Here is a 24,174-nt window from a genome sequence, read left to right as displayed (position 1 = left end):
CTCCCTCTTAGTAGCACTAGGATATATCCACAACACTACAGGCTCATTAAACTGAGTAATTCACAGACATAGAACAGGCTGGGGGACGCGAAAGGGGGCGGGCTTGGAGGAGGGGTGGAGTGAGAGGCTGGGGTTGGCAGAGGCAAGCTTTTATACACAGGATGGATAAACAAGGTCCACCTGTATAGACAGAGAATGATATTAAATATCCTGTGATAAACCATAACAGAAGAGAACACTAAAAGAGAGCATATGCATGTGTATGGCGTCCCAGCTGGCACTAGCGGTAAGGAACTAGCTTGACACACAGGAGCCGTAAGAGACATGGGTTCAATCCCTGGGTCGGGAAGATCCCCTGGAGGAGGGCATGGCAACCCTCTCCAGTTTTCTTGCCTGGAGAATCCCATGGATAGAGGATCCTCGCAGGCTACAGTCCCTAGGGTGGCAAAGAGTCGGACACGACTGAGCGACTTAACTTTCGCTTTAACTTTCACTTTCAGAAGGCAGACTAGACCTCAGTTAAAACATGTGATGGCCTTCAGCTCTGATCACCCAAAGCCCACACAGAAGCCCCCCAGGACAGAGTCCACAGTCCTTGCAGCCATACTAGTAACAGTGGGAGGCTATGGATCCACACACAGATTTCAGGGCCGCTGCTGCCTGAATAATCTCCACCAGTGTCACATTGACTATACCCGTCTCCTAGGAAACTCACACCAACAATGCATTCGCAGCCCAACAACCATCCCAGCACAAGGCCTGTGAACACACCTTCATTCACAGCAACGTGATAGTTCCTAGCATGTCTTAGAGATTTAGCCCTGCCCCAACTACCAACCTAACTGGACAATTATGTGTAGTATTATCACCTCTCATGATCAAATACCACCATTATCCTCATAGAAATTAATGTAGTAATGACTGCTTTACACTCCTATATGCGCTCATCATAGCACAAAGGTAAACATCACGCCCTAACATGAAGCCACCACTGACAGTAATGAGCCCAGAGTCTGTCGTACTGAGTGAAGTCAGAAACACAATTACCGTGTATTAACGCATATACAGAGAATCTACAAAAAAGGTACTGATGAACCTATTTGCAGGGCAGGATCAGAGACGCAGAACAGAGACTACAGAACAGAACTGTGGACACGGAGTGGAGGGAAGGAGAGGGAGCAGCCCTGACATATACACACTGCCATGTGTAAACAGCGAGCTAGCGGGAAGCTGCTTACAGCACAGGGAGCCCACCTTGGCGCTCTGTGATGACCTAGAGGGGCGGGATTGTGGGCAGAGGGAGGCGAGGGGGGGAGAGAGAGAGACACAGAGGAGATATGCATACCTAGAGCTGAGTCACGATGTGTACAGCAGAAACTAACATGACAATGTGAAGCAACTATACTCCAAGTAAAAAATAAATAAAATGGAACTAAATAAGACATTAGAAAAAGAAGTGTATAATAAACCCCAAATGAGGGAAATAATTAAAACCAAAGATCAGAAATCAAAAACACTGGAAGCAGAAAACAACAGAGGAAATCAATAGGCCAAACTAGTCAAGAGAGTTTGGGTCTACTTATGCATTGTATTCAAATAATTTTATTCTTTAATTCATAAGGTGGAAAATTCATTTTTAGGATCTTAATATATTAGCCCTTGTACTAAACCATAATATCAAGTCACTATATTTATAAACTACCTAGGAGTTTATAAGTTTGACTGTTATAGTAAGTGTTTTATAGCCCGTGAATTTTAGATTTAAATATAAAGCATGTGTTTGGGGGAGGGGGGGGAAATCACTGACATGAGAAAATGCTATTTTAATTCTCCAACTCTTACCTATTACCCCTATCACTCAATCCCCAAAATTATGTGCTGGCCCCTCTACTGCCAACATAGTTTAAAAAAAAACCACTAGATTTATTGTGCTCAAACTCTCTTATTTACCAGGAAAGTATGCCAGAACTGCTAATTCAGGCCTCCAGACCTAACAGGATGTCTTTTCCAGACTTTTAAAGGGCAACAGTCATCACTTGGTCTTAGGAGCCAAACACTCATGCAACTCTAAATAAAAGGCATACATTTATTTGCCTCTTTTACAGCAATTAGACTATTTATATTAACACTACCTATTATAACAAACTCTAACATATAAAGTTACATATATTCAACCTACATAAAAGCTATTATCTCATATGTTTTTATTACCGGTCAAATCCCTATAGTAATATTCATTCATTCCGCCTGCAATGCAGGATACCCCGGTTTGATTCCTGGGTCGAGAAGATCCCCTGGAGAAGTGATAGGCTACCCACTCCAGTATTCTTGGGCTTCCCTGGTGGCTCAGATGGTAAAGAATCTGCCTGCTGTGTGAGAGACCTGGGTTCGATCCCTGGGTTGGGAAGATCCCCTGGAAAAGGGCGTGGCAACCCACTCCAGTATTCTTGCCTGGAGAATCTCCATGGACAGAGAAGCCTGGCGGGCTACAGTCCATGGGGTCGTAAACAGACACGACTGAGGGACTAAGCATGGCACAGCGGGCCAAGAATGATTTCGAACGGACAACGAATCACTGTCCAAACCTTCAAATGATCATTTAACTTCAAAAGAGATGACGTCAATAATATTTGCATTAGTAGCTATACTTGTTACATGATTATAGAATTCTTAATACACACACAGACCCTAACATGAAACGATTTTTCAAATACTTCCTCCTCTTTCTAATTACAATACTAATTCTTGGTACTGCCAACAACCTTTTCCAATTTCTCACTGGATAAGGAGATGGAATTATTCCTTTTTACTGACTGTATGATGACATGGCCAAGCAGAAGCCAATCCAGCTGCCCTGCAAGCAATCTTTTTTTTTTTTCCCCCCCACCTTTGATCCCACTAGGCTGCTCCTGGGATTTTAGTTCCCAGACCAAGGTTCAAATCTGGGCCCCAGCAATGACAGCCCAGAATCCTAACCACTAGGCCATCAGGAAACTCCTCCCTCAAGTAATCTTATATAACTGCATGGGAAATACTGGATTTCTTGTATCAATTAGCATGACTCTTATTCAACTTAACATGAAATATACAACATATTTTTATGCTTAAATTACCCCAGCTTCCCTTCATAGGGCTTGTTTTCCAGCCGCAACTGGAAAATCCACCCCATTTGGCCTCCCTCCGTGAATTCCCTCAGCAAGAGGGTTTCCCCAACCCCACCCCCCCATTCAGCCCTGCTCCACTCAAGTGCAAGATGTGTCACAGGAATTTTTCTACTTACCCACTTTCACGCCCTAATAGAAAACAATAAGTTCATTCAAACAAGAACATATGCTTTGGAGCCATCACCACACTACTTACAGCCATGTGTGCATGTATGTGTGCTCAGTAGCTGGTGTCTTGTCCGACTCTGCGACCCTATGGACCCACCAGACTGGACTCATCCAAAATAATGTCCAAAAACTGGTTGCTTTCTCCACTTGAGCCAACTAGGCCTCTTTAAGGCAACGATGGCATGAGTCAACCTTACTGAGCTCCCTGCACACGTGTACACATGCCTTCTTCAAAGCCATAGCATTTGCAAGCTCCAGATCCATGCTCCACAATTTAAATGGTGAACAAGACATTCAAAAAACAGTAAGCTTATGGAAAGCCATACCTTTTCACCGCAACCTCCCTCGTCGCCGAAGTCTTGCGAGAACAGGAAGCCTCGTCCTCACCGGTTCTTATTCCAAAGACCTGATGATGAAAACTGCTAACTCCTTGTAACCGATGCCTGAGCCCTGTTAACCACTCTCCTTACCACACTGCTCCCAGCTGTCTACAGCATGCAAATTTTCCTCCCACTCCCAGAACGACCTTGCTTCTCTCTCTTCTCAATGAAAATCACCTGCTCCTAATCCATTCCATCAAATGTCCATTAGCTGGAAGCATCTTCGCTGGATTCCTTCTCTCCAACACTATTCTCCCCCACAACAATTCCACAAATAACAATGCCTCGTTATTGGAAACGAGCTGCCCTGGCCGTGACTATTTTAGGTTTTATTCTGGCCCTAGAAATCAACCGTACTACCCCAAATCTAAAGTTGAATTATCGTTCAAACCTCTTCAAATTCTCTAACCTCTTAGGCTATTTTCCAATGATCCTGCACCGCCTCTTACTATCATTAAATTTTTCAGATAGCTAAAAATCAGTGTCATCACTTCTGACTACAACATGTTTTACCAAAATCCACCTCTCTTAGCCAAAGAAAAACCTCTATCTACACTGTATCAGACCAAAAATGCCTGAGGGAACTGTTTCCTCTCATTCCTCATTACCTCTTCCTGAGCATAATTCTATTTAGTTACCAGAGTAACCTCCATCATGACTCCAACACCTATAAGCAGTTATCAGCCAATAACAATTACTAATCAAGTACTAAAATTGTACAACACAGCAATTGCTAGAGCATCATTGTGAAAAACCCAGAGTTAGTGGTATCATAAATGACCCAATGCCCTAGTTCATTAACCACAATCTCTACATCCTCATCCTTGAAAACAAAAAACCATTACAAATTCCGTTATTCATTCTGAAAGAAATTTGCCTAAAACAGCTTCAGTAGAGATGTGTGAGGCTGAGCTTTTCATTTGTTTACTTTTTAGGCTTCCATGGGTCTGTGGTTTGTTTATAACCTTGGCCGCCTTTTTTAAATATTGAGTTGTTTCTTCCTCATTTGAGAGTTCTTTTATTATTATTGTCTGTGGAATCTTGATACCCTTACCAGGAATCAAACCTGCACTCCCTACATTGGGAGGGCAGAATCTTAACCACTGGACCACCAGCAAAGTCTAGAAAGTTCTTTAAAAAAAAAAAAAAAACAACTATTTTATATTGGAGTAAAGGTGATTAACAATGTGTTAGTTTCAGGTGTGCAGCAAAGTAATTCAGTTACACATGTATCTATTCTTTCACAAATTCTTTTCCCATTCAGGTTGTTACATAATACTGAGCAGAGTCCCCTGTGCTATACAGTAGGTCCTTGTAGGTTATCTATTTTTTAAAATAGCAGTGTGTACATCCTGAGAGTTCTTGACATTTTATAGATATGACCCTTTGTAACATGCCTTGGACGTATCTTTTCCTATTCTGTGAAATATATTTTAACTATGGTTCTGTAGTTACGTAGGTCAGAGATGTTCTCTATCTTCTAAAATATTTGAGGATTTTCACACCTTATATGTAGTACTTTGGTCCTGCCTTGATTTTTCTGTGTGGTGTGAGTATCTCATACCTTCTCATTGATTGTTTCAATGAACGACTCTGCTCCTCTAACAGAGTGTTGCTTTTCTCATATACCAGATTTATGGGTATGCATGGATCTGCTGCTGACCTTCTGTGACAATTTTACTATCCCTTGCTAATACCAAATAAAAATTTCTAAAAATCAAAGACCATAAAAACATTGTTACAGAGTGGGGCATTCCTAGGATGGCGGAGGAACAGGACGGGGAGACCACTTTCTCCACCACAAATTCACTGAAAGAACATTTGAACGCTGAGCAAATTCCACAAAACAACTTCTGAACGCTGGCCAGAGGACACCAGGCACCCAGAAAGGCAGCCTGTTGTCTTCGAAAGGAGGTAGGACAAAATATAAAAGGTAAAAAGAGAGACTAAAGAGTTAGGGACAGACACCCATCTCGGGGAGGGAGTCATAAAAGAGGAGAACTTTCCAAATACCAGGAAACCCTCTCATCGGCGGGTCTGTGGGGAGTTTTGGAATCTCAGAGGGCAACATAACTGGGAGGATAGATAATAAACCCACAGATTATGAGCCTAGGCAACTCCCAGCTGAGAAGTAGCCTAGACGCTCGCATGGAGCATGCGCATGGAGGCGCGCGGGCTGCATTGCTTAGGGTAAGGACAGGGACTGAATGTCCTGAGGGCAATCTGAGGGAGCAACCCAAACTGTGGGATGGCCAGAGAGAGAAAAAAGAGAGAGAATTATCCTGCGAAAAGCCCTAACCTAAGACACTGCTGGCCAGCTCACAGAACACAGGACTGAGCAAATACCAGGAGAGCTGGCCGGCTGCCGACCGGCCCATCCCCCACTGGAGACAGGGAGGCAGGCAGGGGGCAGCCAGAGCAGTAAAGGGGCAATCTCGGCCCCAGAGAGGGCAAACTGTGAGCAGGCTCCAGTTGCTAACCAAGTCTTCCTGGGATCCTGGATGGTTGACATCCGCCAGGAGGGTCACAGTCAGAGATCGGATCCCCAGAAGAGACACACAGCACACCTGAGATGGCGCTCCCGCTGAGCACCCAGGAAACCGAGGGGCTGGATGGGGGAGGCCATAAGACGCACCCCCACCAGGGGAGAGTGCGCTTGCCAAGCACCTGGTCACCTGAGCTGCTCGGACCTGGGAAGGACACAAAACGCAGGCCCAACCGAGTCTGCGCCTTTGTGGAGTACCCAAGAACCTGAACCTGAGGGGCTTAGACCTGGGAAGTGCACGCAACCCAGGGCCCGCTTTGGACAGTTCCCCTGCAGAGGAACCTGGAGCCTGAGCAGTGTAGACCGGGAAAGCACACACGCCCGTGAGCGGGGGCAAACCCAGTGTGGCCGAGACACTGCGGGCTCTCCCCACACATGCCAGCGATATTTGTTTGCCACGTTCCTCCCTCCCCACAGCACGACTGAACAAGTGAGCCTAAATAAGTGACCACCACCGCCCCCTTGTGTCAGGGCAGAAATTAGACACTGAAGAGACCAGCAAACAGAAGGAAATAAACAGAGGGAATCACTTTGGAAGTGACAGGTTCAACAGATTAAAACCCTGCAGTTAGCACCGACTACAACGGAAGAGGCCTACAGATCTTGAGACGTATAAGGTAGAACAAGGAACTATCTGAAACTGAACTGACCCCACACTGCCTGCAACAGCTCCAGAGAAACTCCTAGATATATTCTTACTATTACCATTAAAAAAATTTTTTTTAATTAAGTCCTCTATTACTCCTTTAATTTTCATTTTTATAACCTACTATTACCTTGCAAAAAAAAGACCCTATTTTAAAAGCAAACTTCATATATATATTTTATAATTTTTTTGATTTTGTTTTGTTTTTTTTTAATATTGTATTTTTGAGAGTCTAACGTCTACCCTAGATTTGTAATCTTTGCTTTTTGGTATTTGTTATCAGTTTTGTACCTTTAAGAATCTAATCTTCAGTACCCAATTTTACTTAGGAGTGTGATTACTGGCTTGATTGCCCTCTCCCCCTTTTGACTCTTTTTCTCCCCCAGGTCACCTCTATCTCCTCCCTCCCCCTTCGCTTCTCTACTTATCTCTGTGAATCTCTCTAGGTGTTCTGGGCTGCGGAGAACACTTAGGGAACTGATTGCTGGTTAGATTGGTCTCTCCCTTTTTGACTTCCCCTCTTCTCCTGGTCACCTCTCTCTCTCTCTCTCCTCCCTTTTCTCCTCTGTGTAACTCTGTGAATGTCTCTGAGTGTTCCAGACTGTGGAGAGCACATAGGGAATTGATTACTGTCTAGATTGTTCTCTCCCCTTTGATTCCCCCTCTTCTCCTCCTGGTCATCTCTATCTCCCTCCTCCCTCTTCTCTTCTCCATGTAACTCTGTGAACCTCTCTGGGTGTCCCTCTCTGTGGAGAAACTTTTCATCATTAACCTAGATGTTTTGTCATCGGTGCTGTATGGATGGAGAAGTCTTGAGGCTACTGTAAGAATAAGACTGAAAGCCAGAGGCAGGAGGCTTAAATCCAAAACTTGAGGTCACCAGAAATCTCCTGACTTCAGGGAACATTAATCGACAAGAGCTCATCCAAAAGCCTCCATACCTACACTGAAACCAAGCTCCACCCAAGAGCCAACAAGTTCCAGAGCAAGATATACCATGCTAATTCTCCAGCTAATTCTCCAGGAACACAGCCCTGAGCATTAAAATACAAGCTGCCCAAAGCCATGCCAAACCCATAGACACCCAAAAACTCACTACTGGACACTTCATTGCACTCCAGAGAGAAGAGATACAGCTCTACCCACCAGAACATAGATGCAAGCTCCCCTAATCAGGAAACACTGACAAGCCACTTATCCAACCCCACCCAAAGGGAGCAAGCTCCACAATAAAAAGGAACCACACACTTCCAGCCTACAGAAAGGCCACCCCAAACACAGCAATATAAACAAAACAAAAAGAGAAATACTCAGCAGGTAAAGGAACATGATAAATGCCTGCCAAACCAAACAAAAGAGGAGGAGATAGGGTGTCTACCTGAAAAAGAATTCAGATTAGTGATAGTAAAGATGATCCAAAATCTTGAAAACAAAATGGAGTTACAGATAAATAGACTGGAGACAAAGATTGAGAAGATGCAAGAAATGTTTAACAAGGACCTATAAAATATAAACAAAAAGAGTAAATCAATCATGAATAATGCAATAACTGAGATCAAAAGCACTCTGGAGGGAACCAACAGTAGAATAACTGAGGTAGAAGATAGGGTAAGTGAGGTGGAAGACAGAATGGTGGAAATAAATGAAGCAGAGAGGAAAAAAGAAAAAAGAATTAAAATAAATGAGGACAACCTCAGAGACCTTTGGGACAATGTTAAATGCAACACTAGAATCATAGGAGTCCCAGAAGAAGACAAAAAGAAAGGCCATGAGAAAATACTTGAGGAGATAACAGTTGAAAAATTCCCTAAAATGGGGAAGGAAATAGCCACCCAAGTTTAAGAAACCCAGAGAGTTCCAAGAAACCCAGACAGCTACAAACAGAATAAACCCAAGGCGAAACACCCCAAGACACATATTAGTCAAATTAATGAAGAACACACACAAAAAGCAAATATTAAAAGCATCAAGGGAAAAGCAAAGCAACAAATAACACACAAGGGGATTCCCATAAGTATAACAGCTGATCTTTCAACAGACACTCTCAGGCCAGAGGGGAATGGCAGGACACACTTAAAAGTGATGAAAGAGAAAAACCTACAACCCTGATTACTATATCCAGCAAGGATCTCATTCAAATATGAAGAAGAAATCAAAAGCTTCACAGACAAGCAAAAGCTGAGAGAATTCAGCACCGCCAAACCAGCTCTCCAACAAATGCTAAAGGATCTTCTCTAGACACGAAACACAGAAAGGGTGTATAAACTCGAACCCAAAACAACAAAGTAAATGGCAACGGGATCATACTTCTCAAAAATTACCTTAAATGTAAATGGGTTGAATGCCCCAATCAAAAGACAGACTGGCTGAATGGATACAAAAACAAGACCCCTATATATGCTGTCTACAAGAGACCCACCTCGAAACAAGGGACACTCACAGACTGAAAGTGAAGGGCTGGAAAAAGATATTTCACGCAAATAGAGACCAAAAGAAAGCAGGAGTAGCAATACTCATATCAGATAAAATAGACTTTGAAATAAAGGCCGTGAAAAGAGACAAAGAAGGACACTACATAAGGATCAAAGGGTCAATCCAAGAAGATATAACAATTATAAATATATATGCACCCAACATAGGAGCCCTACAATATGCAAGGCAAATGCTAACAAGTATGAAAGGGGAAATTAACAGTAACACAATAATAGTGGGAGACTTTAATACCCCACTCACACCTGTGGATAGATCAACTAAACAGAAAATCAGCAAGGAAACACAAATTTTAAATGATACAATGGACCACTTAGACCTAATTGATATCTACAGGACATTTCACCCCAAAACAATGAATTTCACCTTTTTCTCAAGTGCACACGGAACATTCTCCAGGATACATCACATCCTGGGCCATAAATCTAGCTTTGGTAAATTCAAAAAAATTGAAATCATTTCAAGCATCTTTTCTGATCACAATGCAGTAAGATTAGATGTCAACTACAGGAAAAAAAACTCTTAAAAATACAAACATATAGAGGCTAAACAACACGCTTCTGAATAACCAACAAATCACAGAAGAAATCAAAAAAGAAACAAAAATATGCATAGAAATGAAAATGAAAACACAACAACCCAAAACCTATGGGATTCAGTAAAAGCAGAGCTAAGGGGAAGGTTCATAGCAATACAAGCTTACCTCAAGAAACAAGAGAAATGTCAAATAAATAACCTAACTTTACACCTAAAGCAACTAGAAAAAGAAGAAATGAAGAACCCCAGGGTTAGTAGAAGGAAAGAACTCATAAAAATTAGGGCAGAAATAAATGAAAAAGAAACAAAGGAGACTATAGCAAAAATCAACAAAACTAAAAGCTGGTTCTTTGAGAAGATAAATAGAATAGACAGACCATTAGCCAGACTCATCAAGAAAAAAAGGGAGAAGAATCAAATCAACAAAATTAGAAATGAAAATGGAGAAATCACAACAGACAACACAGAAATACAAAGGATCATAAAAGAATACTATCAGCAACTATATGCCAATAAAATGGATGACTTGGAAGAACTGGACAAATTCTTAGAAAAGCATAAGTTTCCAAAGCTGAACCAGGAAGAAATAGAAAATCTTAACAGACCCATCACAAGCACAGAAATTGGAACTATATCAGAGATCTTCCAACGAACAAAAGCCCAGGACCAGATGGCTTCAGAGGTGAATTCTACCAAAAATTTAGAGAAGAGCTAACACCTACCCTACTCAAACTCTTCCAGAAAATTGCAGAGGAAGGTAAACTGCCAAACTCATTCTATGAGGCCACCATCACCCTAATACCAAAACCTGACAAAGGTGCCACAAAAAAAGAAAACTACAGGCCAGTATCACTGATGAACATAGATGCAAAAATCCTTAACAAAATTCTAGCAACCAGAATCCAACAACATACTAAAAAGATCATACACCATGACCAAGTGGGCTTCATCCCAGGGATGCAAGGATTCTTCAATATTTGCAAATCAATCAATGTGATATACCACATTAACAAATTGAAAGATAAAACCCATATGATTATCTCAATAGATGCAGAGAAAGCCTTTGACAAAATTCAACATCCATTTATGATAAAAACCCTCCAGAAAGCAGGCATAGAAGGAACATACCTCAACATAATAAAAGCCATATATGATAAACCCACAGCAAACATCCTCAATGGTGAAAAATTAAAAGCATTTCCCCTAAAGTCCGGAACAAGACAAGGGTGCCCACTCCCACCACTACTATTCAACATAGTTTTGAAAGTTTTAGCCACAGCAATCAGAGAAGAAAAAGAAATAAAAGGAATCCAGATTGGAAAAAGAAGAGGTAAAATTCTGTTTGCAGATGACATGATCCTCTACATAGAAAACCTTAAAGACTCCACCAGAAAATTAATAGAGCTAATCAATGAATATAGTAAAGTTTCAGGATATAAAATTAACACACAGAAATCCCTTGGATTCCTATACACTAACAATGAGAAAACAGAAAGAGAAATTAAGGAAACAATTCCATTCACCATGGCAATGAAAAGAATAAAATACTTAGCAATAAATCTACTTAAAGAAACCAAAGACATATAGAAAACCATAAAACACTGATGAAAGAAATCAAAGATGATACAAATAGATGGAGAAATATACCATGTTCATGGATTGGAAGAATCAATACAGTGAAAATGAGTATACTACCCAAAGCACTCTATAGATTCAATGCAATCCCTATCAAGCTACCAATGGTATTTTTCAGAGAACTAGAACAAATAATTTCACAATTTGTTTGGAAATACAAAAAACCTCAAATAGCCAAAGCAATCTTGAGAAAGAATAGAACTAGAGGAATCAACCTGCCTAACTTCAGACTATACTACAAAACTACAGTCATTAAGACAGTATGGTACTGGCACAAAGACAAAAATATAGATCAATGGAACAAAATAGAAAGCCCAGAGATAAATCCATGCACCTATGGACACCTTATCTTTGATAAAGGAGGCAAGAATATACAATGGAGAAAAGACAATCTCTTTAACAAATGGTGCTGGGAAAACTGGTCAACCACTTGTAAAAGAATGAAACTAGAACACTTTCTAACACCATACACAAAAATAAACTCAAGATGGATTAAAGATCTAAATGTAAGACCAGAAACTAAAAAACTCCTAGAGGAAAACATAGGCAAAACACTCTCTGACATAAATCACAGCAGGATCTTCTATGACCCACATCCCAGAGTAATGGAAATAAAAGTAAAATAAACAAATCGGACCTAATTAAAGTTAAAACTTTTGCACAATGAAGGAAACTAATGCTGTGAAAAGACAGTGTTCAGAATGGGAGAAAATAATAGCAAATGAAGCAATGGACAAAGAATTAATCTGAAAAATATACAAGTAGCTCCTGCAGCTCAATTCCAGAAAAATAAACTACCCAATCAAAAAATGGGCCAAAGAACTAAACAGACATTTCTCCAAAGAAGACATACAGATGGCTAACAAACACATGAAAAGATGCTCAACATCACTCATTATCAGAGAAATGCAAATCAAAATTACAATGAGGTACCATCTCATGCTGGTCAGAATGGCTGCTATCAAAAAGTCTACAAAGAATAAATGCTGGAGAGGGTGCACAGAAAAGGGAATCAACACTCTTATACTGTTGGTGGGAAGGCAAACTAGTACAGCCACTATGGAGAACAGTCTGGAGATTCCTCAAAAAACTGGAAATAGAACTGCCATACGACCCAGCAATCCCAGTGCTGGGCATACACACCAAGGAAACCAGAATTGAAAGAGACACGTGTAGCCCAATGTTCATCGCAGCACTGTTTACAATAGCCAGGACATGGAAGCAACCTAGATGTCCATTAGCAGATGAGTGGATAAGAAAGCTGTCGTACATATACACAATGGAATATTACTCAGCCATTAAAAAGAATGCATTTCAATCAGTTCTAATGAGGTGGATGAAACTGGAGCCTATTATACAGAGTGAAATAAGTCAGAAAGAAAAACACCAATACAGTATATTAATGCATATATATGGAATTTAGAAAGATGGTAACAATGACCCTATATGTGAGACAGTAGAAGAAACACAGATGTAAAGAACAGACTTTTGGACTCTGTGGGAGAAGGTGAGGGTGGGATGATTTGAAAGAATAGCATTGAAACATGTGTATTACCATATGTGAAATAGATTGCCAGTTCAGGTTTGATGCATGAGATGGCACTCAGGGCCAGTGCACTGGGATGACCCTGAGGGATGGGATGGGGAGGGAGGTTCAGGATGGGGGACACACATATACCCAAGGCTGATTCATGTCAATGTATGACAAGAACCACTACAATATTTTAAAGTAATTAGCCTCCAATTAAAATAAAATTTAAAAAAAGATTGTCATACAATGTGAAGTCCAAAAAAGACAAATGTATAATACTGCTTATATTGTGGAATCTAGAAAAAATGGTACAAATGAACTTATTTGCAAAGCAGAAATAAAGTCACAAATGTAAAAATACAAACTTATCTTTACCAAGGGAGGAAGAGGTGAGATGAATTGGGAGATTGGGGTCAACATATACACACTACTCGGTAAAAAACAGATAGCTAATGAGAAGAACTGTACAAAAAAGATCTTCATGACGAAGATAATCATGATGGTGTGATCACTCACCTAGAGCCAGACATCCTGGAATGTGAAGTCAAGTGGGCCTTAGAAAGCATCACTACGAACAAAGCTAGTGGAGGTGATGGAATTCCAGTTGAGCTATTTCAAATCCTGAAAGATGATGCTGTGAAAGTGCTGCACTCAATATGCCAGCAAATTTGGAAAACTCAGCAGTGGCCACAGGACTGGAAAAGGTCAGTTTTCATTCCAATCCCAAAGAAAGGCAATGCCAAAGAATGCTCAGACTACTGCACAATTGCACTCATCTCACATGCTAGTAAAGTAATGCTCAAAATTCTCCAAGCCAGGCTTCAGCAATATGTGAACCGTGAACTTCCAGATGTTCAAGGTGGATTTAGAAAAGGCAGAGGAACCAGAGATCAAATTGCCAACATCTGCTGGATCATTGAAAAAGCAAGAGAGTTCCAGAAATACATCTATTTCTGCTTTATTGACTATGCCAAAGCCTTTGACTGTGTGGATCACAAGAAACTGTGGAAAATTCTGAAAGAGATGGGAATACCAGACCACCTGACCTGCCTCTTGAGAAACCTATATGCAGGTCAGGAAGCAACAGTTAGAACTGGACATGGAACAACAGACTGGTTCCAAATAGGAAAAGGAGTACGTCAAGGCTGTATATTGTCACCCTGCTTATTTAACTTATATGCAGAGTACATCATGAGAATCACTGGGCTGGATGAAGCGCAAGCTGGAATCAAGATTGCTGGGAGAAATATCAATAACCTCAGATATGCAGGTGACACCAGCCTTAGGGCAGAAAGTGAAGAGGAACTCAAAAGCCTCTTGATGAAAGTGAAAGAGGAGAGTGAAAAAGTTGGCTTAAAGTTCAACATTCAGAAAACGAAGATCATGGCATCCGGTCCCATCACTTCATGGGAAATAGATGGGGAAACAGTGGAAACAGTGTCAGACTTTATTTTTTGGGGCTCCAAAATCACTGCAGATGGTGATTGCAGCCATGAAATTAAAAGACACTTACTCCTTGGAAGAAAAGTTATGACCAACCTAGATAGCATATTGAAAAGCAGAGACATTACTTTGCCAACAAAGGTCCATCTAGTCAAGGCTATGGTTTTTCCAGTGGTCATGTATGGATGTGAGAGTTGGACTGTGAAGAAAGCTGAGCGCCGAAGAATTGATGCTTTTGAACTGTGTAGCTGGAGAAGACTGTTGAGAGTCCCTTGGACTGCAAGGAGAGCCAACCAGTCCATTCTAAAGGAGGTCAGCCCTGGGTGTTCTTCGGAAGGAATGATGCTAAAGCTGAAACTCCAGTACTTTGGCCACCTCATGCAAAGAGTTGACTCATTGGAAAAGACTGATGCTGGGAGGGATTGGGGGCAGGAGGAAAAGGGGAAGACAGAGGATGAGATGGCTGGATGGCATCACTGACTCGATGGACGTGAGTCTGAGTGAACTCCGGGAGTTGGTGATGGACAGGGAGGCCTGGCATGCTGCAATTCATGGAGTCACAAAGAGTTGGACATGACTGAGCGACTGAACTGAATGAGAATGAACTGTATAGCTCATGGAACTCTACTCGATTCTATGTGATGACCTAAAATAGGAAGGAATGCAAAAAAGAGACAAAATATATGTATATATGTATATAGCTGATCCACTTTGCTTACAGTAGAAACTAATACAACATTGTAAAGCAACTATACTCCAATAAAAAAATTTTTTTAAAGCCCAGGAGCTGGAATCAGTATATTTTTCTATTGTGCAGTCTTTTTGAGCCATTTCTCCAATAAGCTCCCAAAATAAGAAGAAATGAACCTCCAGGACCTTCCATGCTTGTCTTGATTGGCCGCTAGCCCTTGGGACCCTGCAGCAGGTTAGGTGAAGGTGAGATTTTCAACATCATGAGAACTAGAATATTAGGGGAAGGACATGTGAAACTGCTGGTCCATGTTTGTAAGAGAAAAAAAGAGTTACTCATTTCCCCTGGACCTCAGTGCACTTCTGGGGTCAGCCATGTTCACACCTGATCAGCTGAGATGTGTCACCTCCACATCAGGGATGATCCAAATCATCTTCCTTTCTGGTCCAGGAGTTGCTACTTTTCAATGGCATAGACAGCGGGCAGGGGAGGGTGACCATAGAATATCTGGGTCAAAGTGGTCAAGTTTATCTACGTAGATTTGAACAAAATGAAACATCCACCCATCCACCTGCTGAGATCAAAGCAGGTGCAAAAGCCCTTGAATGCCTAGGAGCTCAGGTAGACAGAGGGGCCAGTCACTCTTGTGCAAGCTGCCAATAGATGCAGACAGACCAGGTGGCCCTGTGGAAGTCCTCATTGAGGACTCTAGGATAGTGGACCAACGATACAAGTTTTTGCAGTGAAGACTTACTTCCACGATTCCTCACTAGGCATCTCAAGCTTTATGGTGGTTCCATTACAACTATGGTGGACTTGAGCACAGTCCGCTGGTCTGCAGTAGAGGTGATGGCTCCGCCTGCAATGCAGGAGAGCCGGGTTTGATCCCTGGGTCAGGAAGATCCCCTGGAGAAGGAAATGGCAACCCACTCCAGTATTCTTGCCTGGGAAAACCCATGGACAGAGGAGCCTGGCAGGCTATAGTCCATGGGGTCGCTTGCAACTTAGCGACTAAACAGCAGCAAGAGGTAATGGCCACACGTGTTGGCTTTTCCACATATGTTTGTCTCAACACTGTTCTCTAGGTGTGGTTACTTCATATAACTATACATATAATGTAAATGTTGAATCTGAAAACTGCTATGTTTCCAAGAGGAGGTCATCCAATATATGGGATCTCTTTAAGAGTCCAGTCCTGGGGGGCCCAAAGACCTGACCATTAAAGCTGGGTCATAAGTGACAGTCCATGAGCTGATACACAGATATTGTTCACTGATTCCTGGGAGAGCAGGGGTGGGCAGTACACTGACTAGAAAGTTCCACGTGAAATTCAGCTCATCACATGGGACACCCATTGCTGCAGGCCATCAACCGTTTGCCTTCACTGAAAGGCTCTAGCATTATAGAGGACCTGCTCACCTTGGAGCAGGGTGGGCTTCTTCACTGATTCTTGTCAGCTGGCTTTCATGAGACTAGTACTCCATAAGGGAAGACACCTGTGGGTGAAGTCAGAGGCTTAGGGACTGGGCTTAATTGCAAGATCCATAGTGTTTTCATGACAGAACTTCCTAGAGCTCATCCCACCTACGGAATTTAGTTCAGATTTGCAGGATGTCAAGTTGGAGGCTGTTTTGACCAGAGGTTAGTCACGTTCACAGTCGCTTCTCAATGGCAGGAGGAAATTCTCAAAATCAGAAGCTCAACCACACACGTTAAAAAAAAATGGTAGCTGTGAGGTGACGGACGTGTTAACCTGATTGTGGTAATCATTCACAAAGTAGACATATGTCAAATCACCACACTATCTCCTTTAAATATGTAACATTTTATTTGTCTATTATATTTTTTGCCAAAATTTCTTCAACCTCTATGTTCTTCTGGTTTGTCTATTATCAGATCAGATCAGTCGCTCGGTCGTGTCCGACTCTTTTTGACCCCGTGAATCGCAGCACGCCAGGCCTCCCTGTCCATCACCAACTTCCGGAGTTCACCGAGACTCACGTCCATTGTCTATTATACTTTTTATTAAAACACCACCACCAGCTCAGAGGGCCAGGAGAACCAGAGGAGCCGTCATGGTAAAAGGCCTCCATCAGCTGTGCAATGAGTAACAGGCACCTGTTACTCACTGGTCTGAAGGAGGTGCTAGGGTACAGTGCGTAAAGCGCTTCCAAGATTATTGGGTATTGGGGCCCTCATTCAAATACGGCCACAGGTCTGACGTCTCGGGGTGGAGCTTACAGGAATATTCCCAGGTTTGGGATGTACTGTCTCTAATTAGACAATATGCAAAGGGGCCAGTGGAGCTGGGATTTTTGCCATAATTTGTGGTTACCACCAAGTTGCTTGTTAACTGATTGTGAAACGTCTCTTTGAGCTGTGATGCAGCTCTTAAGATGGCTACTTGGAAGGCAGCTGAGGGGAGCGTGGGTCACTAAGCAAAAGCGTTTGGCCTGTGAAGCCGTTATAGAGACGCCTGCACACCCACCAACAGTTCACATGATAACAAGTTGTATCCAAACACTGAAGCTCTCTCACTGGAGAATTCAGGGCCATGAGTGTATTGTGCGCTACGCCAGGTAGAAGCAAACTCGCCGCCACCCCCGCCCCCACTTAAAAAATAAACTGTTGGCCATACCTCAGACTGAAGACTAAGAGCCAGGTATGAGGGAAGTGGCAGTTCCGTCCACGTTGGAAGCGTCGATCATGGCTGAAATGAACGAGGCCACCTTCTTCCCTAAGCACCCAGAGTCCATAGTAAAGCTCCCGGCTTTCATCGGCCTGACAGAGGGGGTGCAGCTCCCAAGGAAGCGTGGAAACCCCGTGCTGCACCCCTGGCCATCCAAAACCTCAGGTGAAAAGACCGTGCACCCTTTCTTCTCCCAGGAAGAAGGCGCTGTCTCAAATGTTATGCTCGGCGAACTTTACAGGGAAACGCCTATCCTGGAACTTGCATGTGACCCTTAGCAGGTTCTTACGAAAGAGAGGCAAGCACAGTCCAGACCAAAGCCAACCAAAGAACCCCCCGCAAAACTACAGCCAGTATTCTGTAAGTTCAGGAATATGCAGGGCTTCCCCCTGGGTGGGGTGAATCCGGAGAGACGATCCATACCTGAATTTTGTCCCTGCTTGTCCCATGGCTTTGGTTCACCTGGTCTGAGGGGAGTCAGCTCGCACCGAGTAGATCTTCGCGCGCAGGACTCGCGGACTCACTCCAGGTTCTCGCGTTGCTTCCTACGCGCAGGCTCACGATCCTCTGGTCCGCTCTGCCCGCCCGTTTTAACTCTGTCAATCACCTGTCTTGGCTATTGTAAAATAGATTCATCTGTGTAGCGGTTTTCCTGGGTTGCCTTCTTCCTGGCATTCAGTGGCCTCCTTAACCAGGAATTTTATTTGGAAGGTGACTCACTTCTTGTTCAAACGACTTGCTCGTTTGAGAATCTTGGTGGCTTTATGCCCACCCACTTCTTGCAGGGGGCCGTGGGGGGTTGTCCCTGGCCGTTCACCACTCCCTCCAGGCTATTTTCTTTCCTTGGAAGAGTCAGATGCTCCGAGCTCCAACCACTGGGGTCAGCAACCTTCCCTACTGTCTTCCAAGGTCGCCCCTGAGTAAGGCAGTTAGTTGGCGCAGCTGTGGCCTACTTTTGGCTTGTACTCACAGACCCAGATGGACCACCTACCTGGGCAGTGAAGCCAGTAGGAAGCTGCCGAATGGACCACCCTGTGTGATCGTTTGCAGGGTCCCATGGGAGACACTGTATAAAATCTGCCTCAGGACAGTCTGGGCTTCCCTAGTGGCTCAGACGGTAAAGAATCCGCCTGCAATGCAGGAGACCTGGGTTTCATGCCTGGGTTGGGAAGATCCCCTGGAGAAGGGCATGGCAACCAACTCCAGTATTCTTGCCTGGAGAATCCCATGGACAGAGGAGCCTGGCGTGGATAGAGGAGTCTGGCGGCCTACAATCCACAGGGTCGCAAAGAGTCGGCTGAGCAGCTAAACACAGGCCAGTCTGTCTCGGGTGAGGAGGACAAATGTACCCACTGACTGCTGTGTCCAATTAGCCAGCATCCCCCTACGGGCAGGAACTCTCCTAACTGCGGTCTGCACACCCATGGCGGGGTCCACAGGAAAGCTCTGGTGTGGCAGTCAAAAGCTGTCAGTGAAGCCTGCGGCCCAGCTCTGTGCTTGCCCTGGAGTGAAACTGGTCACAGCCTTTGCGGGGCAGACACGTGGTCCTTGTCTGGATTAAGAGATAGTGTGAAAAAGGGCCGAGAGGATGCTAAGTGTTGCCTGAAAGGAGGTGGGGGCGGGGGGTGGTGTGTCTGTTACAGCAACACAATGAAAGGATGACATACAGCATGGGGTCCTTTTCGTTTAATTATAAAGAACTGCCATACTTATCTGCACTTTTTAGGCAATACATCGAGTGAAACTAGAATTATGCGGTAAGAAAAGCAAAGGTGTGGTGAATGGAGATTTCGAAAGAAAGGAGAACTAGGAGCGGGGATGGGGTGAGAGGCGTGTAGTTAAATGTGGTCAGAAGCCGGTGATCAGCGCGTGAGCATCATTAAGTAGGGAATTATGATGCGTCTGAGTGCCTGAGGTTCCAAGAAAACCTGCAAGTTGGGCTTCTTTCTGATCCCGAACCCTGGATTCGGATGTCTCGGCTTTCCGGGCCTGGCAGCGGCGCTCCCCACGGCCACCAGAAGGCGGCGCCGCGGGCGCGGGGAGCCGAGCAGCCACCGGCGGGGCCGGGTGCTTCTCCGCAGAAGGAAACCGAGCCCGCGGGGAGCAGTGGCGACGCCCAGAGGCACTCCCCGGGGAGGGCTCCGCCCGAGCGGGCGCAGGAAGCCGCTGACTTCCTGCGCCCCCGCCCCTCCTCTGCCTGCCCGAGGACCGCCGCTAGGAGTCGGGGGTGCTCTGCAAACCAGCTGCAGCCAGCCCACACAAGTTTTGTTTGGCCTAAAAATCCAGATTTCTGCTTCTCTCAGACACGTGGGGCTTCTGGCGACCCCGGCGGCACTTGCGGCCGCCCCTCCACGTGCATCCCCGGCCTGGCGTTTCTTTTTCCTTTTTTGATAGTTTCGACCAGATCAATAGCTTTCTGGCTATTGACTGTTTAATCCCTCTTCAGAACTGAATCCGGCGCAACACTTAATACTAGCGTTTCCTTTTCTGTACAACTCTATATAGAGTTAATCATGGTCTCTTTTTGACAGTGAATCCCCAACAAGCTACCAGTTGCCTCAGTCTCCTTAGGACAAGGTTCAGAGGCATCAGGTATGGTCACCACAGCCTCCTGAGGAAGTTTCTCCCGCTGTTTTGCCTTCTCCAACCTGGACTGGTCGCCCTGTTCATTCGTCTGGTGTCTAGTGGGCAGCCTGGCAGCTCCCTTCAGCTCCAGGGGTGCCTTTTTTTTTTAAAGCAGAGAAGTCCCCCTTGTCAATCGAAACCACATCAAATTCCATTATATAAAACTGAAAATATGGCATCCATATAAATTATTCATTTACATTTATAACACTAACTTATAATGAAATCAGTCTATAAGAGTAATGACGTTAATTGGAACAGCATGCCAATTGGAAGAAGGCGCTAAATGGGGCTGTAGCCTCTTCTGTTCATTCATCTACCTGCTTTTGTGGCTGGAGGTAGAGGAAGCCTGGCTCTTCCAGGATATCCTGGAAGGTTCTCAGAAGCTCACCTCCCATTCCTGGTGTCTCCCTGGACCAGCCAAGGTGTAAGGCCAGCCTTCTCCTAGGGCTGTGTGAGGCAGGGTTCCCACTGTCAGTGTCATCAATAACACAGGAGTGTACATCTTAAGATGTTAATATATATTTTGCACATAACATCAACATCCAGGGACTTCGTTGATGGCCCAGTGGTAAACATTCTGCCTTGCAATGTAGGTTCAATCCCTGGTTGGGGAACTAAGATCCCACATGCCTTGGGCAACTAAGCCTGTGTTCTGCAACTACTGAGCCTTGATGCCACAAATAGAGAGTTCGAGTGCACAAGGAAAAGATCCTAGTGCCTCAACTACGACCTGACCCAGCCAAATTAATGAGTTAATTTAAAAAATAGGATAACTTTAAAAAATTTAAAATAAAAATTGACCTCTGTGAGCCCCTGTTCACTGCTACAGTCCAGAAACCACCCTACAGTGGGGAAGAAGTGGGACCCAAAGGCCTGCAATATCTCCATGGCAACAGAAGGTAGCAACCCAGGCTAGGGACGAGGCTTGGGAGGTGGTGGCACAGGGAGTGGGCCAGCTTTGGGTCACCTGAGTATCCTGACTGAAGGCTCAGGCTGAGGACAGAGCCTTCAAGTCCAGGCTGAGCCTCCAGGTCCAGGGTGAGGACCTGGACTCAAACCCCATCTCCAGCCCTGACCTCATGTGCCCTCGGCTTTCTCCTGGGGTCTCCCCCCTCCTCCTCCTCCCGGCCTTTGGGACAGGTGGGCTTCCTCATGGGGCCCCTGGAGGAAGGGCCAGTTCTGTGGCTACACGTGGGAGCCTCACTGAGCAGAAGTCTTTTCTTGTGGATGGTGAGAAACGTCTGTGCAGAGGCCTGCTGGATGGAGGGCACCACCCCACCTTCCAGGTCCCTCCCCAGGGCTCTGCCGCTTGTTCATGGGAGACCATGTGGGCCGACCCACTTTGGTCTCACCTCAGGGTCCCTGGTGTCAACACCCTTTCCTAGGCCTGCAGTGGTCATGATGAGTGAAAACTGGCTCTTGGTCCTTGGGGCAGGTCCCCACAGGTCCCATGCCCCCTGAAGTTGAAGTGAGGAGTCCTAACCATCCTCCCACTATGGGTCCAAATGTCCCTCCTCTCATATCTCCGCTTGGTCCTGCCTGGCTGGGACTGCTTGGTGGGTCACCTCCCTGCACTAGGAGCTGGGGTGGTGGGGGCAGAGTTTGGCTTACTCGTGGGCACTGCCCCTGAGATGACAGACCTGTATTCTCTAGACCTGCAAGAAGGCTTAGCTGTTAGAACACGGTGCTGCCTCTGCTGGGCTGTAGGTGGGCATCTCTGTCTTTCTCCATTTCCCAAGAAGCTTGTCAGTTACTTAGGAGCCTTAGACAGAAGGTCCTGCGTTGCTTTAAGAGAAGAAAAACTCTTGGTGAAATATACGTAACAGAAAAGCTAACCATTTAAACAATTTTTAGGCATTAATTACATTCAGATTAATGTGCAGCCGTCACCACCATCTCCAGAATGTATTTTTTTTTCTTTTGGTGGCGTGTGAGTTCTTAGTTCCCCAACCAGGAATCAAACTTGCAGCCCCTGCAGTGGAAGCAAAGAGCCTACCCATTGGACTACCAAGGAAGACCCAACCAGAACAGAGTATTTTCACCCTCCCAAACAGAAACTGTACCTACCCATTAAATACTCCCAATTCCGCCCTCCAGACTCTGGAGGCAACCAATCGCAATTTTACTTTCTGTCTCTGTGAATTTTGCCTACTCTAGGCACCTCATGTAACTAAAACCATACAGTCTTTGTCCTTTCATGTCTGGCTCGCTTCACTTAATATAATGTCTTCAAGGTTCATCCATGGTGTACCATGTGTCAGAATTTCCCGCTTTCTTAAGGCTGCCCAAGTTGCTTTTGAGTCTTATGTGAATTATGCTGGTTTCCACCCTCAGTGTACTTTGAAAATACACAAGTCTTCTGAGGCCAGGATGACATGCATTCTTTCCTCCTCTCCCCTCTGGGGGGCATAGGAACCTAGTGGGTCCCCAGGTAGCACGTGTTTCACTCTGGTTTGACAGCCTTCTTCTAATTTAATAAGAACTCCTGCAATTGGCCAAGTCAACATTTTATTTAAAAACACACATACACAATGGCAAAGGGCCCGTGACACCTTCCTAGCTGGTGACTGGCTGACCGCATGGTGCTACCACGAGGCTTCACTTTCAAGGAAGAGGGTGCCTTCAAGACCGGATTTCCAAGCGAGATAAATTAGATGATGGCTGTGTTTTCCGAAGAGAATTTAAGGCAGTGCTCCTCCCGAGGGCTGGAGAGAGGGACAGGCTTCACAGGAGTATTCAGAATCCCCTCCCCCCATCACCTTAAAGGTGGGGGGGTGCGGCTGTGGGGGTGGGGTTGGGGGGCGGGCATCAGTCCCTGAGGCAGTTCTAAAGCTGGAGGAAGAGATCAGATTTTCCTGGCGGTTGCTTTTCTTTCCCAGACAGGGAGGAATATTCTCTGATGAAGTGTGTAAGGCTGGAGAGAGAGGCTGGACCCGCTTGGAAGCCGGAAGAAGAGTCCTTCCCGCGCCTACCAGCCGGGGGATCCGGTGCGAGGCCGAGACCCCGGTTTCTTCTGGGGTCGCCAGCTCATGACCCTCCATCCGCGGGGTCACACGTCCTGCAGGGCCTCCTACAGGGCTGGGGGTCCCTGGGGGCGTCAGGCGGCGTCTGGGGGAAGGGCAGGGCAGGGTTGAGGGGGCCGGGTCCTCAGGGCCGCCCCAGGGCTGCGCATGCGCTGCGTTCCTCCGCCCACACCAATACTTTATGCTATTTTAGTCCGTTTGTAAAAACCAAATAAAAGATTCCCCTCCCCGCTCCTCCCCACCCCAGGCTTCTTTCTCAGAGGTACTTTAACTCCTTCAGCTATTTCTTTCGGGTCTTCCTCCATAAATTTAACATATTTATATCAACGTTGATTGATGTATCACTTTTAGACATTACCTATTAACTTTTTCACATTCTTTTTTCGTCATTCATTCTTTCTTTAAACAGCCTCACAGGGATATAATTAATCTACCACACAGTTCACTCATTTAAAGTGTGCAATTCCGTGGTTTTCACTATATTCACAGAATTGTATAACCATCCAATCTTAGGAGTCTCATCGTGTCCAAAAGAAGCCCCAAACACATACGCAGTCACTCCTGTATCCCCTGCCCCCAGCCCTAAGCCGGTTCTCCACTGTCT

The 24,174-nt window shown here is 44.8% G+C and overlaps 1 protein-coding gene and 1 long non-coding RNA gene across 13 annotated transcripts in view; both read right to left on the bottom strand.

Moving 5' to 3' along the window:
* The window catches only part of CMTM7 (CKLF like MARVEL transmembrane domain containing 7), a 124,785-nt gene that overhangs the window by 53,967 nt on the left and 46,644 nt on the right, over nt 1-24,174 (bottom strand). For 5 of the 12 annotated variants that reach the window (XR_015150873.1, XR_015150872.1, XM_086365667.1 and 2 more), the window contains one exon: nt 23,039-23,655. The exons of 6 other annotated variants lie outside the window; for them this stretch is intronic. Coding sequence is in view for 4 of the 6 variants with exons in the window: in XM_086365664.1 (XP_086221790.1) it covers nt 23,229-23,655 (427 nt within the window). In the remaining 2 variants the exon portion in view is untranslated. Of the gene's footprint in view, nt 1-21,042; nt 22,333-23,038; nt 23,656-24,174 lie in introns of those variants that run through there. One more of the 12 variants, XM_086365665.1, reaches the window with a different exon arrangement.
* LOC147347973 (uncharacterized) lies at nt 17,040-18,485 on the bottom strand. The gene is made up of 3 exons (XR_015150876.1): nt 18,343-18,485; nt 17,869-17,967; nt 17,040-17,326 (listed from the first exon to the last, which is right to left on the bottom strand). It is a non-coding gene; the product is annotated as an uncharacterized LOC147347973 (long non-coding RNA).

This window comes from Bos grunniens, chromosome 22 (assembly GCF_055505025.1).
Source record: "Bos grunniens cultivar Pamir isolate PY7600 chromosome 22, Bosgru_T2T1.0, whole genome shotgun sequence".
Lineage (NCBI taxonomy): Eukaryota > Metazoa > Chordata > Mammalia > Artiodactyla > Bovidae > Bos > Bos grunniens.
Note: the sequence above shows the minus strand (reverse complement) of the source record. Positions and strands in the feature narration are given on the sequence as shown.